Here is a 23,247-nt window from a genome sequence, read left to right as displayed (position 1 = left end):
TTGCCTCCACCCAGTTTCCTCTGTTGACAAAGGAGTTTCCTGCCATTCTGACCCCTCTGTTGGGCATTTCCAAACATAGGGTTTTACATCATATTACTACCACCGGAGCACCACTGCATGCTCAGGCACTCCGTATATTTCCAGACAAGCTTCGCATTGCCAAGGCGGAGTTCCTCCAAATGGAGATGGAGATTGTGTGTCGTTCTGATAGCCCATCGGCCTCTCCACTGCACATGGTTCCCAAAGCGAATGGGAGCTGGAGACCTTGCGGGGATTATCACCGTTTAAATGATGTCACGGTGGCTGATCGATATCCTGTTCCACATATCCAGGATTTCACGGCCCATTTGAATGGGGCAAAAAAAAATTCAAAGATCGACCTGGTGAAAGGTTATCATCAGATTCCAGTTCATCCGGCTGATGTCCCCAAAACTGCTATCATTACCCCTTTTGGGCTGTTCGAATTCATATGTATGCCTTTCTGTCTTAAGAACGCCGCACAGGCTTTCCAGCACCTCATGGGCATGGTGGGTCGTGGTTTGGACTTTTTATTTATTTACTTGGATGACATCCTCATCGCCAGTCGCTCTCGTCAGGAGCACAGTGCCCACATCCGTTTGCTGTGTCAGCGTCTCAGTGACAATGGACTAACAGTCACCCTCCCAAAGTGTCAGTTTGGTCTGAGTTCTAGCACTTTTCTGGGGCATTGTATTACATCACAGGGGGTGGTGCCGCTCCCGAGTGAGGTTGACTTCATTTGGCATTTTTCTCGGCCATCCACGGTGAGTGGCCTGCAGGAGTTTGTCGGGATGGTCAATTTTTACTATTGTTTCGTGCCTGCGGCTGATCGGATTATGCGGCCGTTGTTTAGGTTCATGTCCAGCAAGCAGCGTAGCCTGGTGTGGGACGATGAGGCCACGGCTGCATTTGAGGACACAAAGGAGGCTCTGGCAAATGCTACGATGTTGGTCCATCCGCGAGTTGATGCTCCGTCTGCCCTTACGGTTGACGCTTCTGACATTGCTGTTCGGGGCGTACTCGAGCAGTTGATGGATGGGTGCTGGCAACCTCTCGCCTTTTTCAGTCGGCACCTGAGCCCAGCCGAGCGGAAGTACAGTGCGTTTGATCAGGAGCTCCTTGCACTTTACCATCGCCGTTCGCCATTTTCGATATTTACTCGAGGGCAGGGAGTTTACCACTTTCACGGGTCACAAGCCTCTTACATTCGCTTTTGCAAAGATAACGGATCCCTGGTCAGCACGGCAGCAGTGCCATTAGGCTTTAGTGTCGTATTACACAACTTGCGTCCGGCTCATTGCGGGGAAGAGCGACCTGGTTGCGGATGGGTTGTCCCGCCATCCATGCCGTCCATGAGGTGGCTTCAAGTATTGATTATACTGCACTGCCGGCTGTGCAGCATGACGCCGATGAGGTGCTCGCCTACTGCACTGCTATTTCTAGTTTAGTTTTGGAGGATATGTGTTTTGGTCCTGATGGTGCCACGGTCCTCTGTAACATGTCGACTGGTCAGCCGAGACCCATTCTTCCTGCATCTTGGCCTTGCCGGGTTTTCGATCTGGTTTATGGTTTGGCTCATCCATCCATCCGAGCGACGATTGCATTGTGGCTGACAAGTATGTTTGGTAAGCAGGTCGGTTACTGGGCGAGAACGTGTACCTCTTGTCAGCCGTCTAAAATCCAGCATCATGTCAGGGTTTTGCTGTGCCCCATAGGCGTTTTGACCATATCCATGTGGATATTGTGGGTCCATTGCCCTCATCCAGAGGGGTTACTCATCTGTTTACCATCGTTTACCATTTCACTCGATGGCCGGAGGCTGTTCTGATCGTCGATACCACCGCTGCTTTGTGCGCTTGTGCCCTCGCCGCTCATTGGATCGCTCGTTTTGGTGTGTCAGTGGACATCTCATCTGACAGGAGGGCAAAGATCACCTCTAAATTGTGGTCTGCCATGACCCGGTTGTTGGGGGCTCAGCTGCACAACACCACAGCCCAAAGATTATAGAGCAGAGCAAGAAGCGCCACTCAGTGAAAAAAGCGTAGTATGGCATGTGTGATTGTTGACGCCATTTTATCGGACTGCCCCCCTCACTGTCATGGCGTCCACATCTACAGTTCACTGTTCGGTATAAATTGCTCTAATTGCCGATGTGGACGACCAGACCTTTCTTCAGGTTCCCCAACAACAAAGAAAGGAGGAAATATTATTGTTTTCTATCAATATTATTCTGTCCTGAAAATGTTATTTTCTGTTTTCCCATTAACGGTCATTGGGAAACTAGGTTTGTCGGTACATTAGAAAGTTATTATAATTATTTTTAATAGATCTTTATTTACCACAATAATAAAGTAATCAATTTTAACACTTCTGTACATTTTTGGTTTTGTTCTTATAAGGCAGGGGTCTCCAAAATATAGCCTGCGGGACACATTAGGCCCACCACGAGATTTTTCGAGCTCAGATTCGAGTCCGGGAACGCGGCGGCTATTGCCGGTTATGTCCCTCGAATTGTCGAGACATCACAAACAAAGATCACAAGCCCGCCGTGAAGAAGGGTGCAATCAAAGATTATAAAGCTCCAGTCTATAATCTTTAGGTGCAATGGTGGGGCGGGGGGTTCGGCGGCGGCGGTCGGAATGGGACAGCTGCACGTTATAATGTGCCATCATTCCACTCTCCCCCTTCTCCCTCTCCCCCTTCTCTCTTTCCCTTTCTCTTGATCTCTCTCTCCTCTCACTGTCTCCCCCTTCTCTCGATCTCTCTCTCTCTCTCTCCCCCTTCTCTCGATCTCTCTCTCTCCCCTTCTCTCGATCTCTCTCTCTCTCCCGTTTCTTCTATCGATCTCCCTCTCTCCCTCCCTCTCTCTCTCAATCTCCCTCTCTCCCTCCTCTCTCTCCCCCCTCTCTCTCTCTCCCTCTCCCCCTCCCTCCCTTCCTCTCTCCCTTCCTCTCTCTATCCCTCCCTTCCCTCTGCGTGAGAGTTGGCAGCCCTGCTATGCCTTAGGTCCAAAAGAGGATTGAAAGAAAATACTTAATGGTCTTTGTATGAAGATTTTAATAAGCTCTTCTACATTTAAGGTAAATTGAAATATTAGAGGCAAAAAGCATCTTCAATATACGGGTCTCTCCACACAACTGAAAACAATTGCACTTAAGTGATACATCATATATTCTGCAGGCATGTAGTTATAATCATTTTTTTCTTATTAGTTAATCCTAAATGATATTTTCTGTAATTTCAGATGACATGAAGAGACATAAAGACGCAGTGAGCAGCAACAAGAGGCAGGACAAGAAAGAACTTAATAATTCTCATCTTTGACATTTAAATTGTTCTTATATTTTAAGAGTCATTCACATTTTAAACTTTAATAAATCCTTTTTGCATTTTTCATGCCTGCGTGTTCTTCATCACAATGGGAGCCTAATGGGAGCCTAATGGGAACCTAATGGGAACCTAATGGGCAGGTTGGGAGAGCCACTAAGAGTGCATGGGGGGAGGTTGTTGGGAGATGTACTGAATGTGTGGAGGGGAGGGGAATGACAAGGAGCAGAGTGAGAGGGTGAAGGGAGCACTGAGTGAACTGCCAGCATACCAGGCATGAGTGACTGCACTGCCAGCCACCATCTGTCAGTGACTACACTGCCAGCCCACCAGCCCACCGGCCGTCAGTCACTGAACTGCCAGCCCACGAGCCGTGAGTAAGTAAATTTGCACCCCACCATCTGTAAGTGACAACTGCCAGACCACCAGCCATAAGTGACTGAACTGCCAGCCCAATAATCCATTCAGTCCACCCTCTCCCCCTTCTCTATCACAGAGTCTGTCGCCTGTTTTGAGCAGAATTTCTGGCAGTTTCTCAGCTGCCAGCCTGCCAGGTCTGAGTGACTGTACTGCCAGGCCTCAGTGACTGAGCTGCCAGCCCAAGAATCCATTCGACCCACAATGTCCATACTAGCCCTCTGGAAAGCAGTCCCTTCGGCCCATAGCACCCATATTAGCACAACAGAAATTCCAGAGGATTAGTCAAGCATGATTTTCCTTTCATACATCCATGCTGACTTGGACTAATCCTTTTACTGCTATCCAAATGCCCCATTATTACATCTTTAATAATTGACTCCAGCATCTTTCCCACCACCGAAGTCAGGCTACCTGGTCTGTAATTCCCCGTTTTCTCTCTCGCTTTCTTGAAAATTGGGATAACATTAGCTATCCTCAAATCCACATGAGCTGATCCTGAATCTATTGAACATTGGGAAAATGATCATATGTAATATGCTATACATATGTGTATATATGTACGTCCCGTGTGATCACTTTTCTGTATTTATGTGCATATATGTGTGTGTAACACTATAATATGTGTATGTATATATGTGCGCACAATATATATGTAATATATATAATATGTCTATCTATATGTGTGTATATATGTATGTGTATATATATGTATGTATATGTGTGTATATATATGCATGCATATGTATGTATGCGTATGTATGCATATGCATGTATATGCATATATGTTTGTATGTCTTTGTATATATGTATGTGTGTATATGCATGTGTATATATATATATATATATATATATATATATATATATATATATATATGCATATATTTATGTATATGATTACATATATAATTGCCTTTATGGTTTATGTACATCATCTGACATATAAGATAAAGAACGTAATAGTGATGCTTTAAATCAAAGTTGCTTCTGATCCATGAGAATGAACTTTATTTATCTCTAACTTGCCTCTCCCACACAGGCACACACAAACACTCATTCATATAAATCTATATTACTAAAAGTTTGTTCTTGACCGGTTTTGGCCATCTGTGCTGCGATTTCCGAGAGTACGCCGCCACCTATGGCTGGCATTTTTGGCCACCTCGCTCAGAGCCCCCCTCCGCCGCATGTGTGCTGAGGATTTTTCCCGTTGATGAAAAATGACAGAGATATTAATGTTTTTACAAAATTCCCCATTCTCTCTGCTGGAGGGAGGGGGAGGGACTATAAAACCAGGAAGTGGTGTGCCTCAATCAGTCTCTGCAAGTGGTGTGCCTCAATCAGTCTCTGCAAGTGGTGTGCCTCAATCAGTCTCTGCAAGTGGTGTGCCTCAATCAGAGCTCTGAATGACACTGAACAAATGTTTCCACAGCTGTAAGTACCCATAATGTGGTTTGAAAATGAAAATATGGCTAATTTGAGGGGAAAAAAAGCACTGCCTGCAAATGGTTGTTTGGGGGGTTTGGGTTGTAGTAAAAAAGGAACCCTCTCTCTCTCCCCCCCCCCCATCTCTCTCTCCTCTCTCTCTCTCTCCTATCCCCCCCATCTCTCTCTCTCTCTCTCCTCCCCATCCCCCCCCCCCCCCCCCCCCAAAAAAGGACCAGCCCCCCCAGCCCCACCTCTTTCCCCCCCCAAAGTCTCCCCCTCTCCTCTCCTCTCCCCCTCCCCCTCTCCCCACCCCCCCCCCCCCCCCTCTCCCCCCCCCCCCCCCCTCCTCCCCTCTCCTCTCCTCCCCTCCCCTCTCCTCTCCCCCCCTCCCCTCTCCTCTCCCCTCTCCACTCTCCCTCCCTCCCCCCCCTCCCCCTCCTCCCTCCTCCTCTCCTCTCCCACTCACACTTCTCCTCTCCTCCCTCTCTCCCACTCTCCCTATCTCTCTCTCCCTCCCTCCCCCTCTCTCTCTCTCTCCGTCCCTATTTTTCACCCCCCTCCCATCCACACACCCCTACCTCTTCCCTCCCCCTCCCTCCTCCCCTCCCCACCTCTCCCCCTCCCCTCACCCCCCTCAGCACAACCTCTCTCCCCCTCCTCCCCCTCCTCTCCTCTCTCTCTCTCTCCTCCCCCCCCACCCACCCTCCCTCCCCTAAACCCCTCCCCTCCACACCCCCTACCCTCTTCGCTCCCCCCTCCCTCCACACTCCACACCTCTCCCCCCTCACCCACCTCTCAGCACCCCCTCTCTCCCCCGCACTCTCACCCTCTCTCTCTCTCTCCCCCCCTCCTCCCCCACCTTTCCCCCCTCACCCACCCTCCCTCTTCTCCTCCTCTCCACCCCCTATCCATCTTTACCCTCTCTCTGTGTCTCTGTCTCTCTCTCTGTCCCTGCCTCTTCTCTCTCTGCCCTCACTCTCTAACCCCCCCCCCCCCCCCCCCCCCCCCCCCCCCTCCCTCTCTAGATGTGACTGCAAGTTGGGGGCTATGCGTCAGTAGATAAGGCTGGTTATGGGGTAAATGGAGCAAATTAATAATATTAATATAATGTCAAAGGAGGTATTTAGCGGGAGTGCGGGGGGGGGGGGGGGGGGGGGGGGGATAGTTTGTGTGTGTGACGCTGCATGCTGCCTCCCCCCCACAACCGCACGTTGGGGGAACAGACCCAACGGGTCTGCACTTGGTCTAGTATATATATATATGTTAAATTTAATTTTGTGCACAGTGTGTGTTCAAGCAATAGAAGGGAAACTGCACGATACAATGCAAGGGAATACGCAAAAGCGGGGGCTGGGGAGGAAAGATGGGAGGGAAATGGGGGAACAGGGGGAAAACATTTACAATAAAATTCACAAAAATATGTGATATGATAGATGAGCTATATCAAACACTGTTCCCTACAACACTGATTACACCAAAGGTGACAGAGCGGAATGCACAGCGGGAGGCATACCGGAAGTTGCGTTATGCATTAACGTTACGTACTACATGTCAGTCCATTGGATTTCGGAGAGAAGTGGTCTATCTTGCTCCTCTAGTATCTTTGCCACGGCCCACCATCCGCAATCCAACGGGTTGGTTGAGCTTTTCCACTATCGTCTCAAGGATGCTTTGAAAGCACGGCTCACAGATCCGGATCGGGTCAATGAGTTACCATGGGTATTGTTGGGAATTTGCACTGCCCGTAAGGAAGATCTGGCTACGTCCTTAACGAATTAGTGTACGGTGCTCCGCTGACGGTTCCAGGTGATTTCATTCCAGCTGCACGGGAGCAGCAGGGGTCACCCTCATCTGTGCTGTTGTGGCTTCGGGAGCTGGTGGGCAAGTTTTCTCCCGTTCCAACATCTCGGACTGCAGATATGTGTTCCTGCATCGGGATGTTCATCATACGCCGTTGCAATGCCTGTATGAAGGTCCATTCTGGGTGTTTCAGCATGGCATTTCAACTTTTGTGTTGGGCATGGGCGGAAAGTCTGAGAGTGGATCGGTGGTGCGCCTTAAGCCGGCTTAATGTGGACATGCTCGTTTTTGTTCCTCCGCTTCTGGGGGGGTTCATGTGGCATCATCTGTTAGTCGGGCCATTGTTTATTCGAACCCTGGATCTGGATGTAGTATGTTGAAAAGCTCTAGGTAGAGCATCATTCAGCACTGGACAATTTTTACATTTTATCAACCCAATTAACCTACAAACCTGTACGTCTTGGTGTGTGGGAGGAAACCGAAGATCTCGGGGAAAATCCACGCAGATCACGGGGGGAACGTATAAACTCCATACAGACAGCACCCGTAGTCGGGATCGAACCCGGTCTCTGGCACTGCATTTTGGTGTAAGGCAGCAACTCTACGATAAGGAATGGAGATAAGGAATTAAAAGGGCAGTTTTTGTGTGTGCCTGGAGAGCCATGCAGCTATTCTGAGCTCAGCCACACCGCTATTGTTTTTAAGTTCCTTCGTATTTAATAAAGCTTTCTCTGGAGTTCACAACAAGTGACTCGCTTTATTGTGCTTCAAGATGAAGATTAACTTATATCAGAGTGATGGCAAGAGCAAAGTATGGAGGAGAGAAGGAACAGCCCAAGATCAAAAGCATACCACCTCATCTGTGAAACACGGTAGTGGGGGTATTATGGCCTGTGCATGTATGGCTGCTGAAGGAACTGGCCCACTTATCTTCATTGATGATACAACTGCTGATGGTAGGAGCATAATGAATTCTGAAAACTATAGACATATCCTATCTGCTCAAGTTCAAACAAATGCCTCAAAACTCAATGGCCACCGGTTTATTCTACAGCATGACAATGATCCCAAACATACTGCTAAAGCAACAAATGAGTTTTTCAAAGCTAAAATATGGTAAATTCTTGAGTTGCCAAGTCAATCACTCGATCTGACCCCAATTGAGCATGCCTTTTATATACTGAAGTGAAAATTGAAGGAGATTAAGGGGACTAGCCCCCAAAACAAGCATAAACTGAAGATAGCTGCAATACAGGCCTGGCAGAGCATCACCAGAGAAGACACCCAGTCCATGAATCACAGACTTAAAGCAGTCATTGAATGCAAAGGATATGCAACAAAATATTAAACATGACTACTTACATTTACATGACATTGCTGTGTCCCAAACATTATGGTGCCCTGAAATGGGGGGACTGTGTATAAACACTGCTGCAATTTGTACATGGTGAAACCAATATGTATAAAAATGGACTTCATTAAAATCTGACAATGTGCACTTTAACCACAGGTGATTTTTTTCAGTTACAAATCTCAAATTGTGGAGTATAGAGGCAAATAAATCAATGATGGGTCTTTGTCCCAAACATTATGGAGTGCACTGTAATTCACTCTTCTCAATGTGAATGGTCCAATATCTTTGGTGGGAGATTTGCTCTTTCTTTTTTAGAGTGTTTTCAAATAAATTGGCAAAGGGATAGGACACATAGCAGATGTACATTTGGTGGTCATGTTCAGTCAGAAATAGAAAAACTTGGTTATTCCAATAGGCAGAGCTATAACTGCCAAGTTGTTGGTCCATTTTACAGATACCAGCCTGATCTACAGAGGTGTGTAGGAAGTAACTGCAGATGCTGGTTTACACCGAAGATAAACACAGACTTAACCCGAAACGTCACCTATTCCTTCTCTCCAGAGATGCTGCCTATCCTGCAAGCAGTTTGTGTCTATTGTGGCGGGGACTGGCAGGAGTCCAGGCAAAACCTAGTCAGACACAGGTTGTGTGCTCTAGATGTGTTTATTCTTCTGCATACAGCTCCCTACTCCTCAGCTGACATGGGCGTTGCCCGGCCTTAAATAACAACTCAGATAATGACCCCGTGACTCGCGCCTCCCCCACCAAGACGCCGCCTTCTAGAGCCTATGGTTCGTCGTGAACTTGGCTTGCTATCAGGTGCCGCCACATGTCCCCCCCAGAACCAGAGGCACCAAACAGCACAGGACGTCGCACGAGGTGGCCCAGACGCGTAGATACAACACCGTGCCGGGCGCCCATTGAAGACTTCACGGTGCCATGCTCGGTTCAGGAGAATCTCCTGGAGCCCGTGACGGCGAACGCCCGGGACGGGGAGGTTGAGCCAAATGGACTGGCTCGCTCAGGTCCAAGTGGGCCGGTTTCAAACGAGCCACAGACATCGTTTCACGCCGGCCTCCCATGGCAGCACGCGAAAGGGACCTTCATACGGGCGCTGCAATGGTGAATTGTGGGAATCACGGTGAAGAAAAACGGACGGGCAGCTCATCAGTGGCAGTGGCACATGGGAAGGTATGTGCATGACGCAATGACGCAATGTTGGGATGGGAGATTGGGCGCCAACCCTCTCCCGCAAGCGGATCAGCACCGATGACGGGGGTTTCTGAGACTCATCAGCAGCAGGGACAAACTCCCTGGGGACAGTGAATAGAGCACTATATACCAACTCCGCGGAGGACGATGACAGATCCTCCTTGGGGGCCGTCCGAATCCCCAACAGGACCCATGGCAATTCGTACATCCACCCAGGGCATTTGAGACGAGCCTTCAGGGCGGCCTTCAGACAGCGGTGGAACCGCTCCACCAACCCATTTGATTGGGGATAGTACGCTATCATGTGGTGGAGCTGTGTCCCCAATAGGCGGGCCATGGCGGACCACAGTTCAGATGTACACTGGGCGCCCCGCCCGGATGTGATGTGAAGTGGAACCCTAAAGCGGGCAATCCAGGCTGCTACGAGAGCATGAGCACACGACTGCGTTGAAGTGTCCATGTGCGGGATGGCCACCGCCTAAAACGGTCAACCACCGTAAGCAGGTGTGAAATACCCTGGGACGGAGGCAGTGGCCCCACGATGTCCACGTGTATGTGATCGAAGCGCCGGCATGGCACCGCAAAGTCTTGATTGGACGCCGGGACGTGTCTTATGTACCTTTGATGTCTGTCCCGGGCCCAGCGAACGACCTGCTTCCGAAGTCCGTGCCACATAAACCTTGCGTCCACCATAGCGACCGTGGCCCGGATGGATGGGTGGGCCAGCCCATGGATCACCTCAAACATGCGATGGCGCCAGGCTGCCGGAACGATAGGCCTTGGCTGACCCGTGGATACGTCACAGAGGATGGAACCCGAGGGACCCGACGGCACGCGCTCAAGCACCAAGCCAGAGATCGCGGTGCGGTACGCCGGCATCTCATTGTCCGCCAGCTGGGCCGCCGCCAAGTCGGATTAACCTATCCCCGAGGCCGGGTTAAGCACAGCTGCAATTGCCGGACAGGACAAAGCATCCGCCACGAGGTTGCATTTCCCAGCGATGTGCCGGACGTCCATTGTATACTCCGAAATGGCCGCCATCTGGCGCTGCTGGCGGACGGACCAAGGATCCAAAACCTTCGCAAACGCAAATGTGAGGGGCTTGTGGTCTGTGAAGGCTACGAGGGAACGGCACTCGAGGAAGTACCGGAAGTGCCGCACTGCGAGGTGTAAGGCGAGCAACGAATGCACGAGCATAGTCACCCGAGCCAAGGCCTCCTTCCCCCTTCAAACGCCGCCACGGCGACAGCATCCCACTGTATTTGCCACTGCTTCCCCGTCAGCAACTGAAAAAGCGGCCGCAAATGTTCAGCAGCCGCCGGAATGAACCGGTGGTAAAATGTGACCATCCCTACGAACTCCCAGAGGCCACGTACCATAGCAGGCCGCGGGAACTGGCAGATTGCCTCAACCCTGTCCGGCAGAGGCACTGCTCCATGCCATGTCACCCAATGCCCCAGGATGTTGATGGCCTGAAGGCCGAATTGGCATTTGCCAGGGTTAATTATGAGGCCATGGTCACTGAGGCGCTGGAAGAGTAGACACAGGTTGGCGCAATGTTCCTCACGCGAGCGGCATGCCACGAGGATGTCGTCCAAGTAGACAAACAGGAAGTCAAGCCCGCGCACCACAGTGTCCATCAGGCGCTGAAAGGCCTGCGCGGCGTTCTTGAGGCCGAAGAGCATCCGCAGGAACTCGAACAACCCGAACAGGGTGATAATTGCCGTATTGGGGACATCCTCCGGTCACACGGGGATCTGGTGATATCCCTGGACTAGGTCGATCTTAGAGAAGAACCAGATGGGCTGAGAAGTCCTGTATGTGGGGAATAGGGTAACGGTCGGCGGTCCTGGCCTCGTTAAGGAGGCGGGTAGTCCCCGCACGGCCTCCAACAGTCGGACACCTTCGGCACCACGTGCAGCGGGGAAGCCCATGGGCTGTTGGAGCGTCGAACGATACCCATAGCCTTCATACTCCGAAACTCCGCCTTTGCTTTGAGGAGCTTGTCAGGAGCGGGCCTACGGGCGCAAGCGTGGAGCAGTGGACCCGATGTCAGAATATGGTGCATGAGGCTGGCTTGAGCCGAACTTGGGGTGACAATGTCCCGGAACTCAGCCAGTACCTGGGCATAGACATTGTCCACCGTCGCTACAGGGTTGCTGACCAGCGTTGTGGGCGCAGTGGAGCTCAAGGAGATCTTCTCAAAAGTTGACGTGTGGATGAGATGTTGGCCCTTCACGTCCACAAGGAGTGACTGTGCCCGCAAGAAATCTGCGCCCAGCAGCGGCTGGGCCACGTCCGCGATGATGAAAGGCCAGGTGAAATGGCACGCGCCGAAAATGACAGGAACCGTGCGGACGCCATATGTGTGGATTGAACTGCCATTCTTGGTGGATACGGGGGCAGAGGTCAGCGTATTGCCCCTCTTACCAGCACGAAGGTCGAGTCCAGATGGGGGCAATACGCTGACCTCTGCCCCCGTATCCACCAAGAATCTGAGCCCCGAGCGCCGGTCCCAGACGTATAGTCGATGGATCCTGCCGGCCACCGCAGTGACTATCGGCGGCCGGCGCTGCCGTTTTCCGGAAAAGAACATGGCTGGCGACATTTGCGAGCTGCTGAACCCTGGCGCAGGTGGCAGAAACACCACATTCTTCTCCTTGGACCTCCTGGGTCCTGCTCAGCCATCCTCCTCTCCTGTGCCACTTGTCTGGTCTGTGGCTCAGCCATCCTCCTCTCCGTGCCACTTGTCTTGTCAGTGGCTCTTGTGGGCTTTGGCCCTCGTGTGGGCGTGGTCCTGGGTCGCTGGGCCTGCCAGGTCATTGAATCAATCCGGTCCAGCGACTCTGGGGATTCCAGCAGCTCCAGGTATTCCAGCGCACCCACCTGCTGCTGGTCAGAGATCCACAGTTGGGTTGCTATCAGGTGCCGCCACACTATTTTCAATCTATAGAAGTTGTTGCCTCAATTAGACACGGCATCATCAGGGACCCACACCGCACTGGCCACGCTCTCATTTCACTCCTGTCAACAGGTATAGGAGCACTAAAAACTGTAACATTCAGGTTCAGGAGTAGCTTCTTCCCAGTAACCGTCCGGCAATTAAAGTATTAAGCTACGCTCTAAACTACATAGACTTGGGGGGCATTGTTGTGTCCTGGCCCTATTATTTTTTTTTAATACATATATACATATATACATACATATAAATATACATATACACACACTGAACTTATTTTTGTTGTTTATTATTGTGTTTGCAGAGTATTATGTTTATATATGTGTTGTATTGCTACAAGTAAGTATTTAATTGTTCTGTTTCGGGACATATGGCAATATTGACTCTTGGTGAACAAAATAAATGCAAATGGAATTCAACTCGGACAAATGCAAACATGCACAGTAAGTAGCAGGGTCCTAGGGACTGCTGTAGAATAGGTAGAGACAGGAGTACATAGTACATAATATCCTAAAAGAGATAATACGTTGGCAATGTTTATCTATGTGCTGACCAAGTGGTTAAGAAGGCATGTAGAACACTTGCCTTCATTGGAATGGACACTGTTTACAAAAGTTGGATGCGATGTTACAGCTATACAAGACATTTGTGGGACCATACCTAGAATGGTATGTGCATTTCTGGTTGCCATACTGTAATTAAGCTAGAGAAGATGCATAAACGATTCACAAGGATGTTGGCAGGGCTGGGGGGCTGATACTATTACCCCTGGAGCAAAAGTTATCACAAATTGAAGAACCACGTGCATTAACATATTATCCTTCACATCACTTTCACCACGTCCCAAGGTCCTCCTTGCGATGGGTTGCCTTGTTTGAATGTAGTTCCTGCCTGGTGTACGAAAGTTAAGACAAGAAAGGATGGCAAGACCAGGTGGTTATTCACTCCACCGGGTTGCCATCAGGCCGGGGGTCGCTGAGCGTTGGAACGTGCCCCCCTTCAACACCAGTCGCCATTTTCCTTCAGTGCCTCGCCCGTTCCCGGGACGGTCGACGGACGGACGGACGGACGGACCGGTCCCACTCACCTTTACTACCCTGGATACTGGACACAGGACAGGCGAGGTGACCGCCCGATTCTGGGCGGCCGCTGTTTTTGTGGGTGAGGCGAGTCGGAGCCCGACCGAAGCCCTCGACCCCGTCCGGAGCAGCCGATCCAATCCAACCTTCAGCGCCCGCGTCAGGCCGTCGCCAAGCAACGGGGCGCGCGCCCGGCGAGCGGGAGGACGGCGCGCGGCGGCGGCGGCGGCACGTGCCAGCGCACCAACGGTCAGAGCGTAGTGTGGGCGCGTGGCTGACACTGACTAACTGTGTGCGCGCTACTACAGCTGCAGGTGCTGGTTCACACACGCGCACACAATAGTAACTCCGCGGGACAGGCAGCATCTCTGGAGAGAAGCAACGGGCGACCTTTCTGGTCGACACCCTTTCTTCAGACTGAGAGTCAAGGGGGGAGGGGGAGACACAGAGATAAAGAAGGGTTAAGGTGTGAAAACGAGACATCAAAAGAGATAAAACTCAAGGAAAATGTAGAATAGATTATTGTTACCTCGGAAATGGTGACAAGTTCACACAGGTTCACGGTCACAAGTTACAGGAGTAGAATTAGGCCATTTGGACCATCGAGTCCACTCTGCCATTCAATCATGGCTGATCTCTGCCTCCTAATCCCTTTTTCCTGCCTTCTCCCCATAACCCTTGATACCCGTTCTAATCAATAATTTGTCTATCTCTACCATAAAAATATCCAGTGACTTGGCCTCCACAACTCTCTGTGGCAATGAGTTCCACAGATTAACTACCCTCTGACTAAAGAAGTTCCCCCTCACCTCCTTTCTAAAAGAGCGCCCTTTAATTCTGAGGCTATGACCTCTGATCCTGGACTCTCCCACCAGTGGAAACATCCTTTCCATGTCCATGCAATCTATTATTATTTCATTATTTTGTAAGTTTCAATGAGGTCCCCCCTCAACCTTCTAAACTCCAGTGAGTAGAGGCCCAATGCTGTCAAACAACAAAGCAAACAGACATAAAATGTAATCGGGGACAGTCAGACTGGTCAAAAAACTGGGAAGGGAGAGGGATGAGGTGAGGAAAAGCAAGAGTTATTTGAATTTGGAGGTCAATATTCATATATTCATGCCGCTGAGGTGTAAGCTGCCCAATATGGGGTGCTGTTCCTCCAATTTGCGCTGGGCCTCACTCTGACTGGCCTGACTGACTCACTGAGGGCAGTGACTGACAGAAAGATGAGAACGGCTCGCACGCCAAAAATTCAAACCTCACTAACGGTTAGTGTTAACCCATTTCAAAACTTTCTTTATGGCAGGTTAATGGAATCCACACAATGCCAATTTTCCTGCATTGGGCAGATACCCCTAACTTAGAGGGAAATGGGTAGACACGAAATATTGGAAAAACTCAGTGGGACAGGCAGCATCTCTGGAGAGCCAATTCTTTAAAGGAAAAGGACTGTGAGAGATGCAGATAAATTGGCAGAATGGGTAGATAAGAGGCAAATGAAATTCAACAGCAAAGACGTGTGAGCTGATAATTTATCAGATAGAATAAGAAGAGATAATCTCTATAATACTAAAACTCTTCCTATTGTTTATGTTTATGCTGACGATGTGTCAATCTGCTTTTCCTATCTTCTTCCAAACGCTAGGCCACAGCCTTCCCATTTTCACATATCCTACTCACATTTTTCCCGTTGTGGCAATAAACATCTTACCGTCGCATTCCCACCTGTATTTCCAACGATATTAATCCTTTAAATTTTAAAAACAGCTCCAAAAACTCACCCATTTTGGAAAAAAAACCGAGTGACATCACAATGCACTCGCAAGGCAGGACGGGACACTCTGGGAGGGAGGGGCACTCCAGCGGCAGTTGCCGGCACCCGACACCTGGTGGCGAGGGTGGTGCCACGGGCTCTGGCTGGAGTCAAGCCTGGTGCTCGAGCTGGAGTGAGAGTCGAGCCCGGGACTTGGGATGGAGCTGTGACCGGGGCCGAGAAAGAAGCCGCCGCTGGAACCAAGGACAAGCCCTGCCCTCCGTTTTGTCTGAAGAGTGATTCTGATGCTACTGATTATGATATGCCATGTACCAGCTAGCAGCTGATCTTAGCCATAAAGACTTGGTCTTTGCTAGAAATTGTAATTTATTTCAGGGACGAGACTGGAGATGGGTTGTTTGTCGGCATTGAAATCGTCAGGGCTGACGGTGGGAGATGGAGGGCTGGGCAGTGATTGCGGTTGGAGTCTAGTCGATAGCCAGGGCTGCGAGGGAAATGGTAGACACACGAAATATTGGAAAAACTCCTTGGGACAGGGCAGCACTCCAGGGACATTCTTTAAAGGAGTACTGTGAACCATGCAGCCGACAAGATAATTGGCAGAATGGGTAGATAGATAAGAGGCAAATGAAATTCCACAGCAAAGACGTGTGAGAGCTGATAATTTATCAGTAGAATAAGAAGAGATAAGCTCTATAATACTAAACTCTTCCTATTGTTTGTGTTTGTGCTGACGATGTGTCAATATGCTTTTCCTATCTACTTCCAAACGCTAGGCCACAGCCTTCCCATTTTCACATATGAGTATGGGAACCCAGCCAGGCCTCTAAACTCGACTGCCATTGTTGGTGTTTGGCTGACGGACGTATGCCGGAGACAGGCAGGGACGAGTATGACTGTGATCGGTGCGCCTTACAATGCTAAGTATTGACTGTGATCGATGACTCAGGACTACTGATGGTGGATGGTCGGCTCGCTAGGAGCTCATCCGCCCTCAACGACAGGTCTTACAATGTTTGGTCCTGCTGGAGTGTTTGGTCCTGCTGGAGGTCCACAGCCCCCTCCTCACCTGGCAAACCAGGTGGGGGAGACTATCCGACAATGGAGCAGGTAGCACGGGATTAAATGGTACCCGTGGTGGGGGGAACTCCCCCCGACCTGACATAAAAAGTGTAAAAGCAAATGGGTTATGTTGAACAATATAATATACTAGTTTGTCCACAACTGACTAAGTTCAATTTTGATTATCTAAAGTTTGGAAGGATGTAAAGGTACTAGAGAGGGAGAAAAAAAAATATCGTTTTTGGATGAGGAGTTCAGCCAGTAGAATTAAATTTTAGAACCCGGGGTGTCCCCCTTGAAGCAAAGAAGCTTAACGTAAACTTAATAGTGATGTACGCAATCATGACTAGCTGTAATAGAGAGAAACTATTCCCATTAGCAGAGGCATCAAGGATCACGTGGGTGGCTAGAGATATTAAGTAGAGATGCACTTGAATGCACTGACTGAGTGTGCGGTTTGGGTAGATTCAGTTGTGGCTTTTGAACGAGAATTAGATAAATATTTAAAGCCAGAAATATTTATCAACACAGTGAAGAAAGATGGAAGATGTGGGACTGACTGCATTACTCTATAAGGAGCTGGTGTGTACATAATGGACCAATTGGCTTTTTCTATGCAGCTGTGAATTTTTTCCAACCGTATTTAGTACATAATGTGTAAATATGGGACTTTCTGGCACTTTGGTGGGGAATCTATGAGACCAACTTAATTTGGCTTGGACCTATGGGAACTGGGGCTCCATTTATGTAATGGGAGAGGAATAACTGTGAGGTAAGTATTTGATAATTTGCAGTTTTTAAATTAATCCATTTTGTTTTTTAATTTGTTTTTAAATGTTGATAACTAATAATTTTGTTTAATTTTTTAACTTTTAATAAGTTTTCAAAGTTATTAAAATATTTTTGTTTTTTTCTCAGTGGGAATTCCTTGTCCTGTTTGATTTTGCATTTCCCAATGGATTTCATTAGTATTTCATTGTCCCATGCACATCTTGCCATTGGGATATTCTGTTTTCCAAAGCCAAATCCTTGCTTTGATAGATATTCCCAGTGGGCATTAGTATACTACTGGTTATTCTTTGTAGATATTCAGAGACTTAAAATTATTTTCAGTGAATATTGTCTGCCCAGTGAGTTTTCCTAGTCAATAATCTTACTGCCTGTGGGGATTCCCAGTGTATATTTAGCACACCATCACATTTACTATGTACTTGGGCATGCAGTTCAAATGCAGACACCTTCAAGACTGTGGACCTAATGCTGGAAAATGAGAATAGGCTGAGTAGTTCCTTTGAGACCAATTCACACACAATGTCCCAAATGACTTTCTACTGCATACATTTTCTCATTAAATGATTCTATGACATTTCTTGTCCCAGTCCCCATTTTTTGTCCCAGCCTTCTGTGCCTGATGGTATTTGATAATCGGTGGGTTGAGCCATTCGCTGTATATTACCCATCATAGGATCACTTCTTGTATCAACGGTATCTTTGCACATGATCCAGTTGAATTTCTGGTCGATGTCTCCCCCTGGAAGCTGGTGGTGGCAGCCTGGGACAGTCATAACATAATTGTTAAATGGCGATGGATAGACTCTTTCTTGTTGGGGGTGAACATTTGCTGGAACTAATGGTATGCAAAAGTTATTTGACACTTATTAATCCAAGTCTGAATGTTATCCAGGTCCTGCCGCATGCTTGATTTTCTGAAGATGTGGGCTTAGGGATGAACATTGTAACTAGGAAACAATCCCCTTCAGAACTTCTGATGAGGGGAAGGTCATTACAGAATCTGAAGGTGTTTGGCGTACAATTGACAACACTGAAGATAGTGTCATAGAAGTCAAACTGTCAGTTTAATCTTGCCTAATCCATATTATCAATTAAATCACGAGATAAACACACAATTTGGGAGTCACCAAACATTAAGTCACCAAACACTTCTCCTGTATGCAATATTTATTGTCGCAATATATTACAAGTTTCCTGTACAAGAAATATTAAAGACATGATTATTTCAATCATTCAATAGGCTCCGTAAGACACAAGCATCAACAGTGAATTTGTCTCTTAAAGATGTTGATGTGGTGTGGGCCCAAAGGTAGGCACCCAAATTACATCAAACATTATTTGGAATATCCCCACATTCATTCACAGGCATGAGCTTCTACTTTCTAAATCAATACTAAAATGCTTGGTTCCACACAGAATTGAATATGATCTAAATGTGAATGTAAAAGGTTCAGTACAGTGTGGAATGCTTTCAAAGTACTGTTATGGTTACAATGTTCTTGTAAATCCAACTAGTTTGAGGAAAGAACAGACCCATTAAATCTGAAGAGATATCTCCCTCACTGAAAGAGATTTGGGTGATTTTCTCCCTCAGTGAAATGGATCCCATTGAATATATATCTCAGTGAAAGGGGTCCCACTGGATATGGAAGCAACATCAAATTCTATAATTTCAGGTAGTCTGATCTCCTCAGTCCCTCTCTACCTAAAACATTCCTATACATATTCATTTCCAATAACACCCCACCGACTCCATCTGCACATTAGCCACACTCCACCTCCCTCATTTCGTCACATCAAGATTCATCACCTGCAGCCCATGGTTATCTTCACCAACCATGTCCCAGTCTCTGTTGTTTTCGCCAACCTTCTCTTCTCACTTGACTACATCCACCAATTCACTCTTCCTTATCAGGATCCATCTATCGCTTGCCAGTTCTTGCTCCACTCTCTTCACCCATATATACCAGCTATCACTTCTCCACTCTTTCAGTGAATTTGAACCAAAAATGTCAAATGTTCATTTCCCTCCACAGATGCTGCCTGACCCATTAAGTTCCTCCAGCAGTTTGTTTTTCACAGTGGATATCTTAGTAAAAGGGGTCTGAATCGATATTTCCCATAGTGAAAGATGTCCCTTTGGGTATCTCCCTCAGTGAAAGGAGTCCCAGTCGATTTCCCACATTGAAACTGGTTTCAGTGGACATCTCCCTTAATGAAAGGGATCGGGGTGGATATCTCCTTCAGTGAAGGGTCTGACGGGCAAGACTGCTTCTGTGAATCAATAGATGAATGAAAGAATCAACGCTTTTACAATACGCTGAAAGCACCTTGGTGTTACAGAATGGGTTAGGGGGCCATTTTTGACTCGGCTTCACGGCTTGGTGAACAAGAGATGAGGGTGAAGGGTTGATTCTGATCTCTGCCCCATGGTTTGGTGTAAGAGAGATTGGGGGAAAAGGTTGATTCTGATCCCTGCCCTTGGTTTGATGTAATCAAGGCAGAAACAAAGGTCTTATTCAAACTGGTTGCTCCGAGGTTTTGTGTGGAAATGGCAAGGATTGAATGCAGTATCTGCGATGTGCCAGTCTTTCTGTCCCTGCCTCCTTCTGAGTTTGATTCAGTCGCTGCCACTGTGTCCTCCTGGTTAGATGCTGACCAGCGTGTCAATCATACTGCAGAAGAAGAGCAAAAAACAACCAGGTGAACCTCATTTCATGTTTGCATTTACATAGCACAGCATCCCCACCAAGCAAGCAGCACATTTAGCCCAGTATCCCCTACATCAAGGTATCCATTCCACCCATTCATCTCCTAGCCAAAACAGCACATCTTCCACCCCCCACCCCCTACCCATCGACCCCTTCCCCAGGTACTTCCCCCTGCAACCGCAGGAGATGCAACACCTGTCCCTTTACCTCCCCCCTCGAATCCATCCAAGGACCCAAACAGTCTTTCCAGGTGAGGCTGAGGTTCACTTTCACCGCCTCCAACCTCATCTACTGTATACGCTGTTCCAGGTGTCAACTTCTCTACATCGGCGAGACCAAGCGCAGGCTCGGCAATCATTTCACTGAACACCTCCGCTCAGTCCGCCTAACCTACCTGATTTCCTGGTGGCTCAGCATTTAAACTCCCCCTCCCATTCCCAATCTGACCTTTCTGTCCTGGGCCTCCTCCATTGTCAGAGTGAGGCCGAGCGCAAATTGGAGGAACAGCACCTCATATTTTGTTTGGGTAATTTACACCCCAGCGGTATGAACATTGACTTCTCTAACTTCAGTTAGCCCTTGCTTTCTCTCTCCATCCCCTTTCCCTTCCCAGTTCTCCCACTTGTCTTACTGTCTACGACTACATTCTACCTTTGTCCCGCCCACACCTGACATCAGTCTGAAGAAGGGTCTCGACCCAAATCGTCGCCCATTCCTTCTCTCCAGAGATGCTGCCTCACCCGCTGAATTACTATGGCATTTTGTGTCTACCTTCGATTTAAACCAGCATCTCCAGTTCTTTCTTACACAACTTTCTCTCTCATGTCCTTATAAAATGTTTCATTTCCCTCCCAACACCACTGGTGCGCAGTGGTTGTGGTGAGTACATCCTGGAAGGTGCATTGCAGCAACTACTTTCTTCCACAGCTCCTTCCAATCCTCTCCTTCTTCGCACAACTCCACAACACTTGAAAAATAAACAAGGGCTCGGGTGTCAAGGGTGATGGTGGGGAAAGGTACAGCCTGTAGTTTTTCTTTCTATCGTAAATCTTCCACTGTCCAGTGCAGTAAAAATACCAGTTAGGGCAGTGGTACGCTCCTCCTGCATGATGTGGGAAGGATTACACCTGTGTAAGGTGTGCCCAACTGCATGGCCTTATAGACCACGTTAGGAAACTGGGGCAGCAGCTGAGTAACGTCAGGATTTTCCGGGAGACTGGGGAGGTCATAGATAGGTTTTATAGTAAGGTGGTCACGCCTAGGGTACAGGCAGAAAGTAGATGGGTGGCCACCAGGAAGGCAAGTAGGCAGAAGGTGCTGCAAACCCCTGGGGCCATTTCCCTCAACAACAAGTATGCCCCGTTGGATACTATTGGGGGGAATGGTCTGGCTCTGACACACAGCAAAGAATGGTGAAGACAGGCAGAGCCATAGTGAGAGGAGACTGTGTGGCAGCACAAGAGACTGCAGGATGGTGTGTCTACCTCCCTGGAAGCAGAGTTCACGATATCTCGGGGTGGCTGCAGAACATTCTTAAGGGGGAGAGGGAGTAGCTGGAAGTCAAAGTGCATGTTGGCACAAATGACATGGGTAAGAAAAGGGGCAAGGTCCTATTTTAGGAAATACAGAGAGCTAGGCGAAAGTTTAAAAAGTAAGCCCTCGAGGGTAGTATCTCTGCATTGCTCTTGGAGCTACATGCTAATGAGGGTGACAAAGGGAAGATAGGATATGCAAATTCATGGCTAAGGAGTTGGTGCAGAGGGCAGGGATTCAGATGTTTGGACCATTGGGATCTCTTCTGGGACAGAGATGACTTGTACAAGAGGGACGGGTTGCACCTGGACGTTTGTGGAACCAATATCCAAGCGGATAGTTTGGTGCATGTGCGTCAGAAGGGGTTAAACTAGATTGGCTGGGGAATGGGATCCAATGCAGGTGAGAGGCTGGAAGTCGGTACGGAAAGTGATGAATGCAAATTCAGTAAACTCAATGGGCAGGAACATGGCAGGAATATGAGGCAGGACTGTTGGTGTAAGAAACAACATATAATCAGATGTAGAATCTTTGTGAATAGATTAAGCATGCAGGGATAGCAGGCAGTGAAGAAAGCTGATGGCAAGATGACATTCATTGCGAAAGGATATGAGTTTAGGAGCAAGGAGATCCTACTGCAGTTGTACTGGGCCCTGGTGAGACTGCACCCAGAATATTGTGTGCAGCTTTGGTCTCCTAATTTGAGGAAGGACATTATTGCTATTGAGGAAGTGCAGCGTAGGTTCACCAGGTTACTTCCCAGGACGGCAGTACTGACATATGATGAAAGAATGGGTCGACTGGGCTTGTATTCGCTGGAATTTAGAAGGATGAGAAGGGATCTTATAGAAACATATAAAATTCTTAAAGGATTGGACTAGCTAGATGCAAGAAAAATGTTCCCAATGTTGTGGGAATCCGGAACCGGGGTCACATTTTAAGAATAATGGGTAGCACTGAGGTGAGGAAAACGTTTTTTCACCCAGAGAGTTGTGAATCTGTGGAATTCTCTGCCACAGAAGGCAGTGGCGGCCAATTGACTGAATGTTTTCAAGAGAGAGTTAGATTTAGCTCTTAGGGATATAGGAATTGGAATTGTAATTGATTTTATTAGCCAAGTGTGAAAACAAAACAAGTACTGTATGTAAATCATACAAAGAATTTGATTTGCCAAACAGTCATAATCAAGGGATATGGGGAAAACCAGGAAAGGAGTATTGATTTTGGATGACCAGCCATGATCATATTGAATGGTGGTGCTGGCTTGAAGGGCCGAATGGCCTACTGCACCTATTTTCTATATTTTTATGAAAACACTGCAAGGGTAAAAAGACCCTGATGGGTCAAGCCCACTAGAGAAAAGGCAATTATGGTTTGGTGTTTTATAATAAACCCGGTTTGATTAGGGAGCTTCAGGAATCTGTAGGAGGTAGTAATCATAATATGATAGAATTCCACCTGCAGTTTGAGAGGGATGTATCGGTTTTTTAGTTGAGTAAACTACAAAGGCATGAGGGAGGAGCTGACTAAAGCTGATTGGATGGGGATCCTTGCAGGAATGATAGTGGAACAGCAATGGCAGGAGTGGGTGGTATTGTAGATAGCAAAGGTGGTTATCAAAAATTACAGCAGGATTTTGATCAGTTGGCCAATTGGGCTGAAGAATAGTTAAGGGAGTTTAACATAGATAAGTGCAAATGTTGTATCTTGTGATGTCAAACCAGGAGGGACCTTCACATGAATTACAGGGCCTGGGGAGTGTCATAGAGTAGAGGGAT

General features: G+C 48.1%; 2 protein-coding genes across 2 annotated transcripts in view; both read right to left on the bottom strand.

The window, feature by feature from the left end:
- Positions 1–14,520, bottom strand: part of LOC129697686 (dynein axonemal heavy chain 6-like) — a 415,092-nt gene extending 400,572 nt beyond the window's left edge. The window contains exon 1 of the mRNA XM_055636395.1: positions 13,603–14,520. The gene's annotated coding sequence lies outside the window, so the exon portion shown is untranslated. The remainder of the gene's footprint in view (positions 1–13,602) is intronic.
- A 1,996-nt stretch (positions 14,521–16,516) lies between these two features.
- Positions 16,517–23,247, bottom strand: part of cnih3 (cornichon family AMPA receptor auxiliary protein 3) — a 50,436-nt gene continuing 43,705 nt past the window's right edge. The window contains exon 6 of the mRNA XM_055636273.1: positions 16,517–19,900. Coding sequence (XP_055492248.1) covers positions 19,873–19,900 — 28 coding nt within the window. The 3' untranslated portion in view covers positions 16,517–19,872. The remainder of the gene's footprint in view (positions 19,901–23,247) is intronic.

Source organism: Leucoraja erinacea, chromosome 5, assembly GCF_028641065.1.
Source record: "Leucoraja erinacea ecotype New England chromosome 5, Leri_hhj_1, whole genome shotgun sequence".
Classification (NCBI taxonomy): Eukaryota; Metazoa; Chordata; class Chondrichthyes; order Rajiformes; family Rajidae; genus Leucoraja; species Leucoraja erinaceus.
Note: the sequence above shows the minus strand (reverse complement) of the source record. Positions and strands in the feature narration are given on the sequence as shown.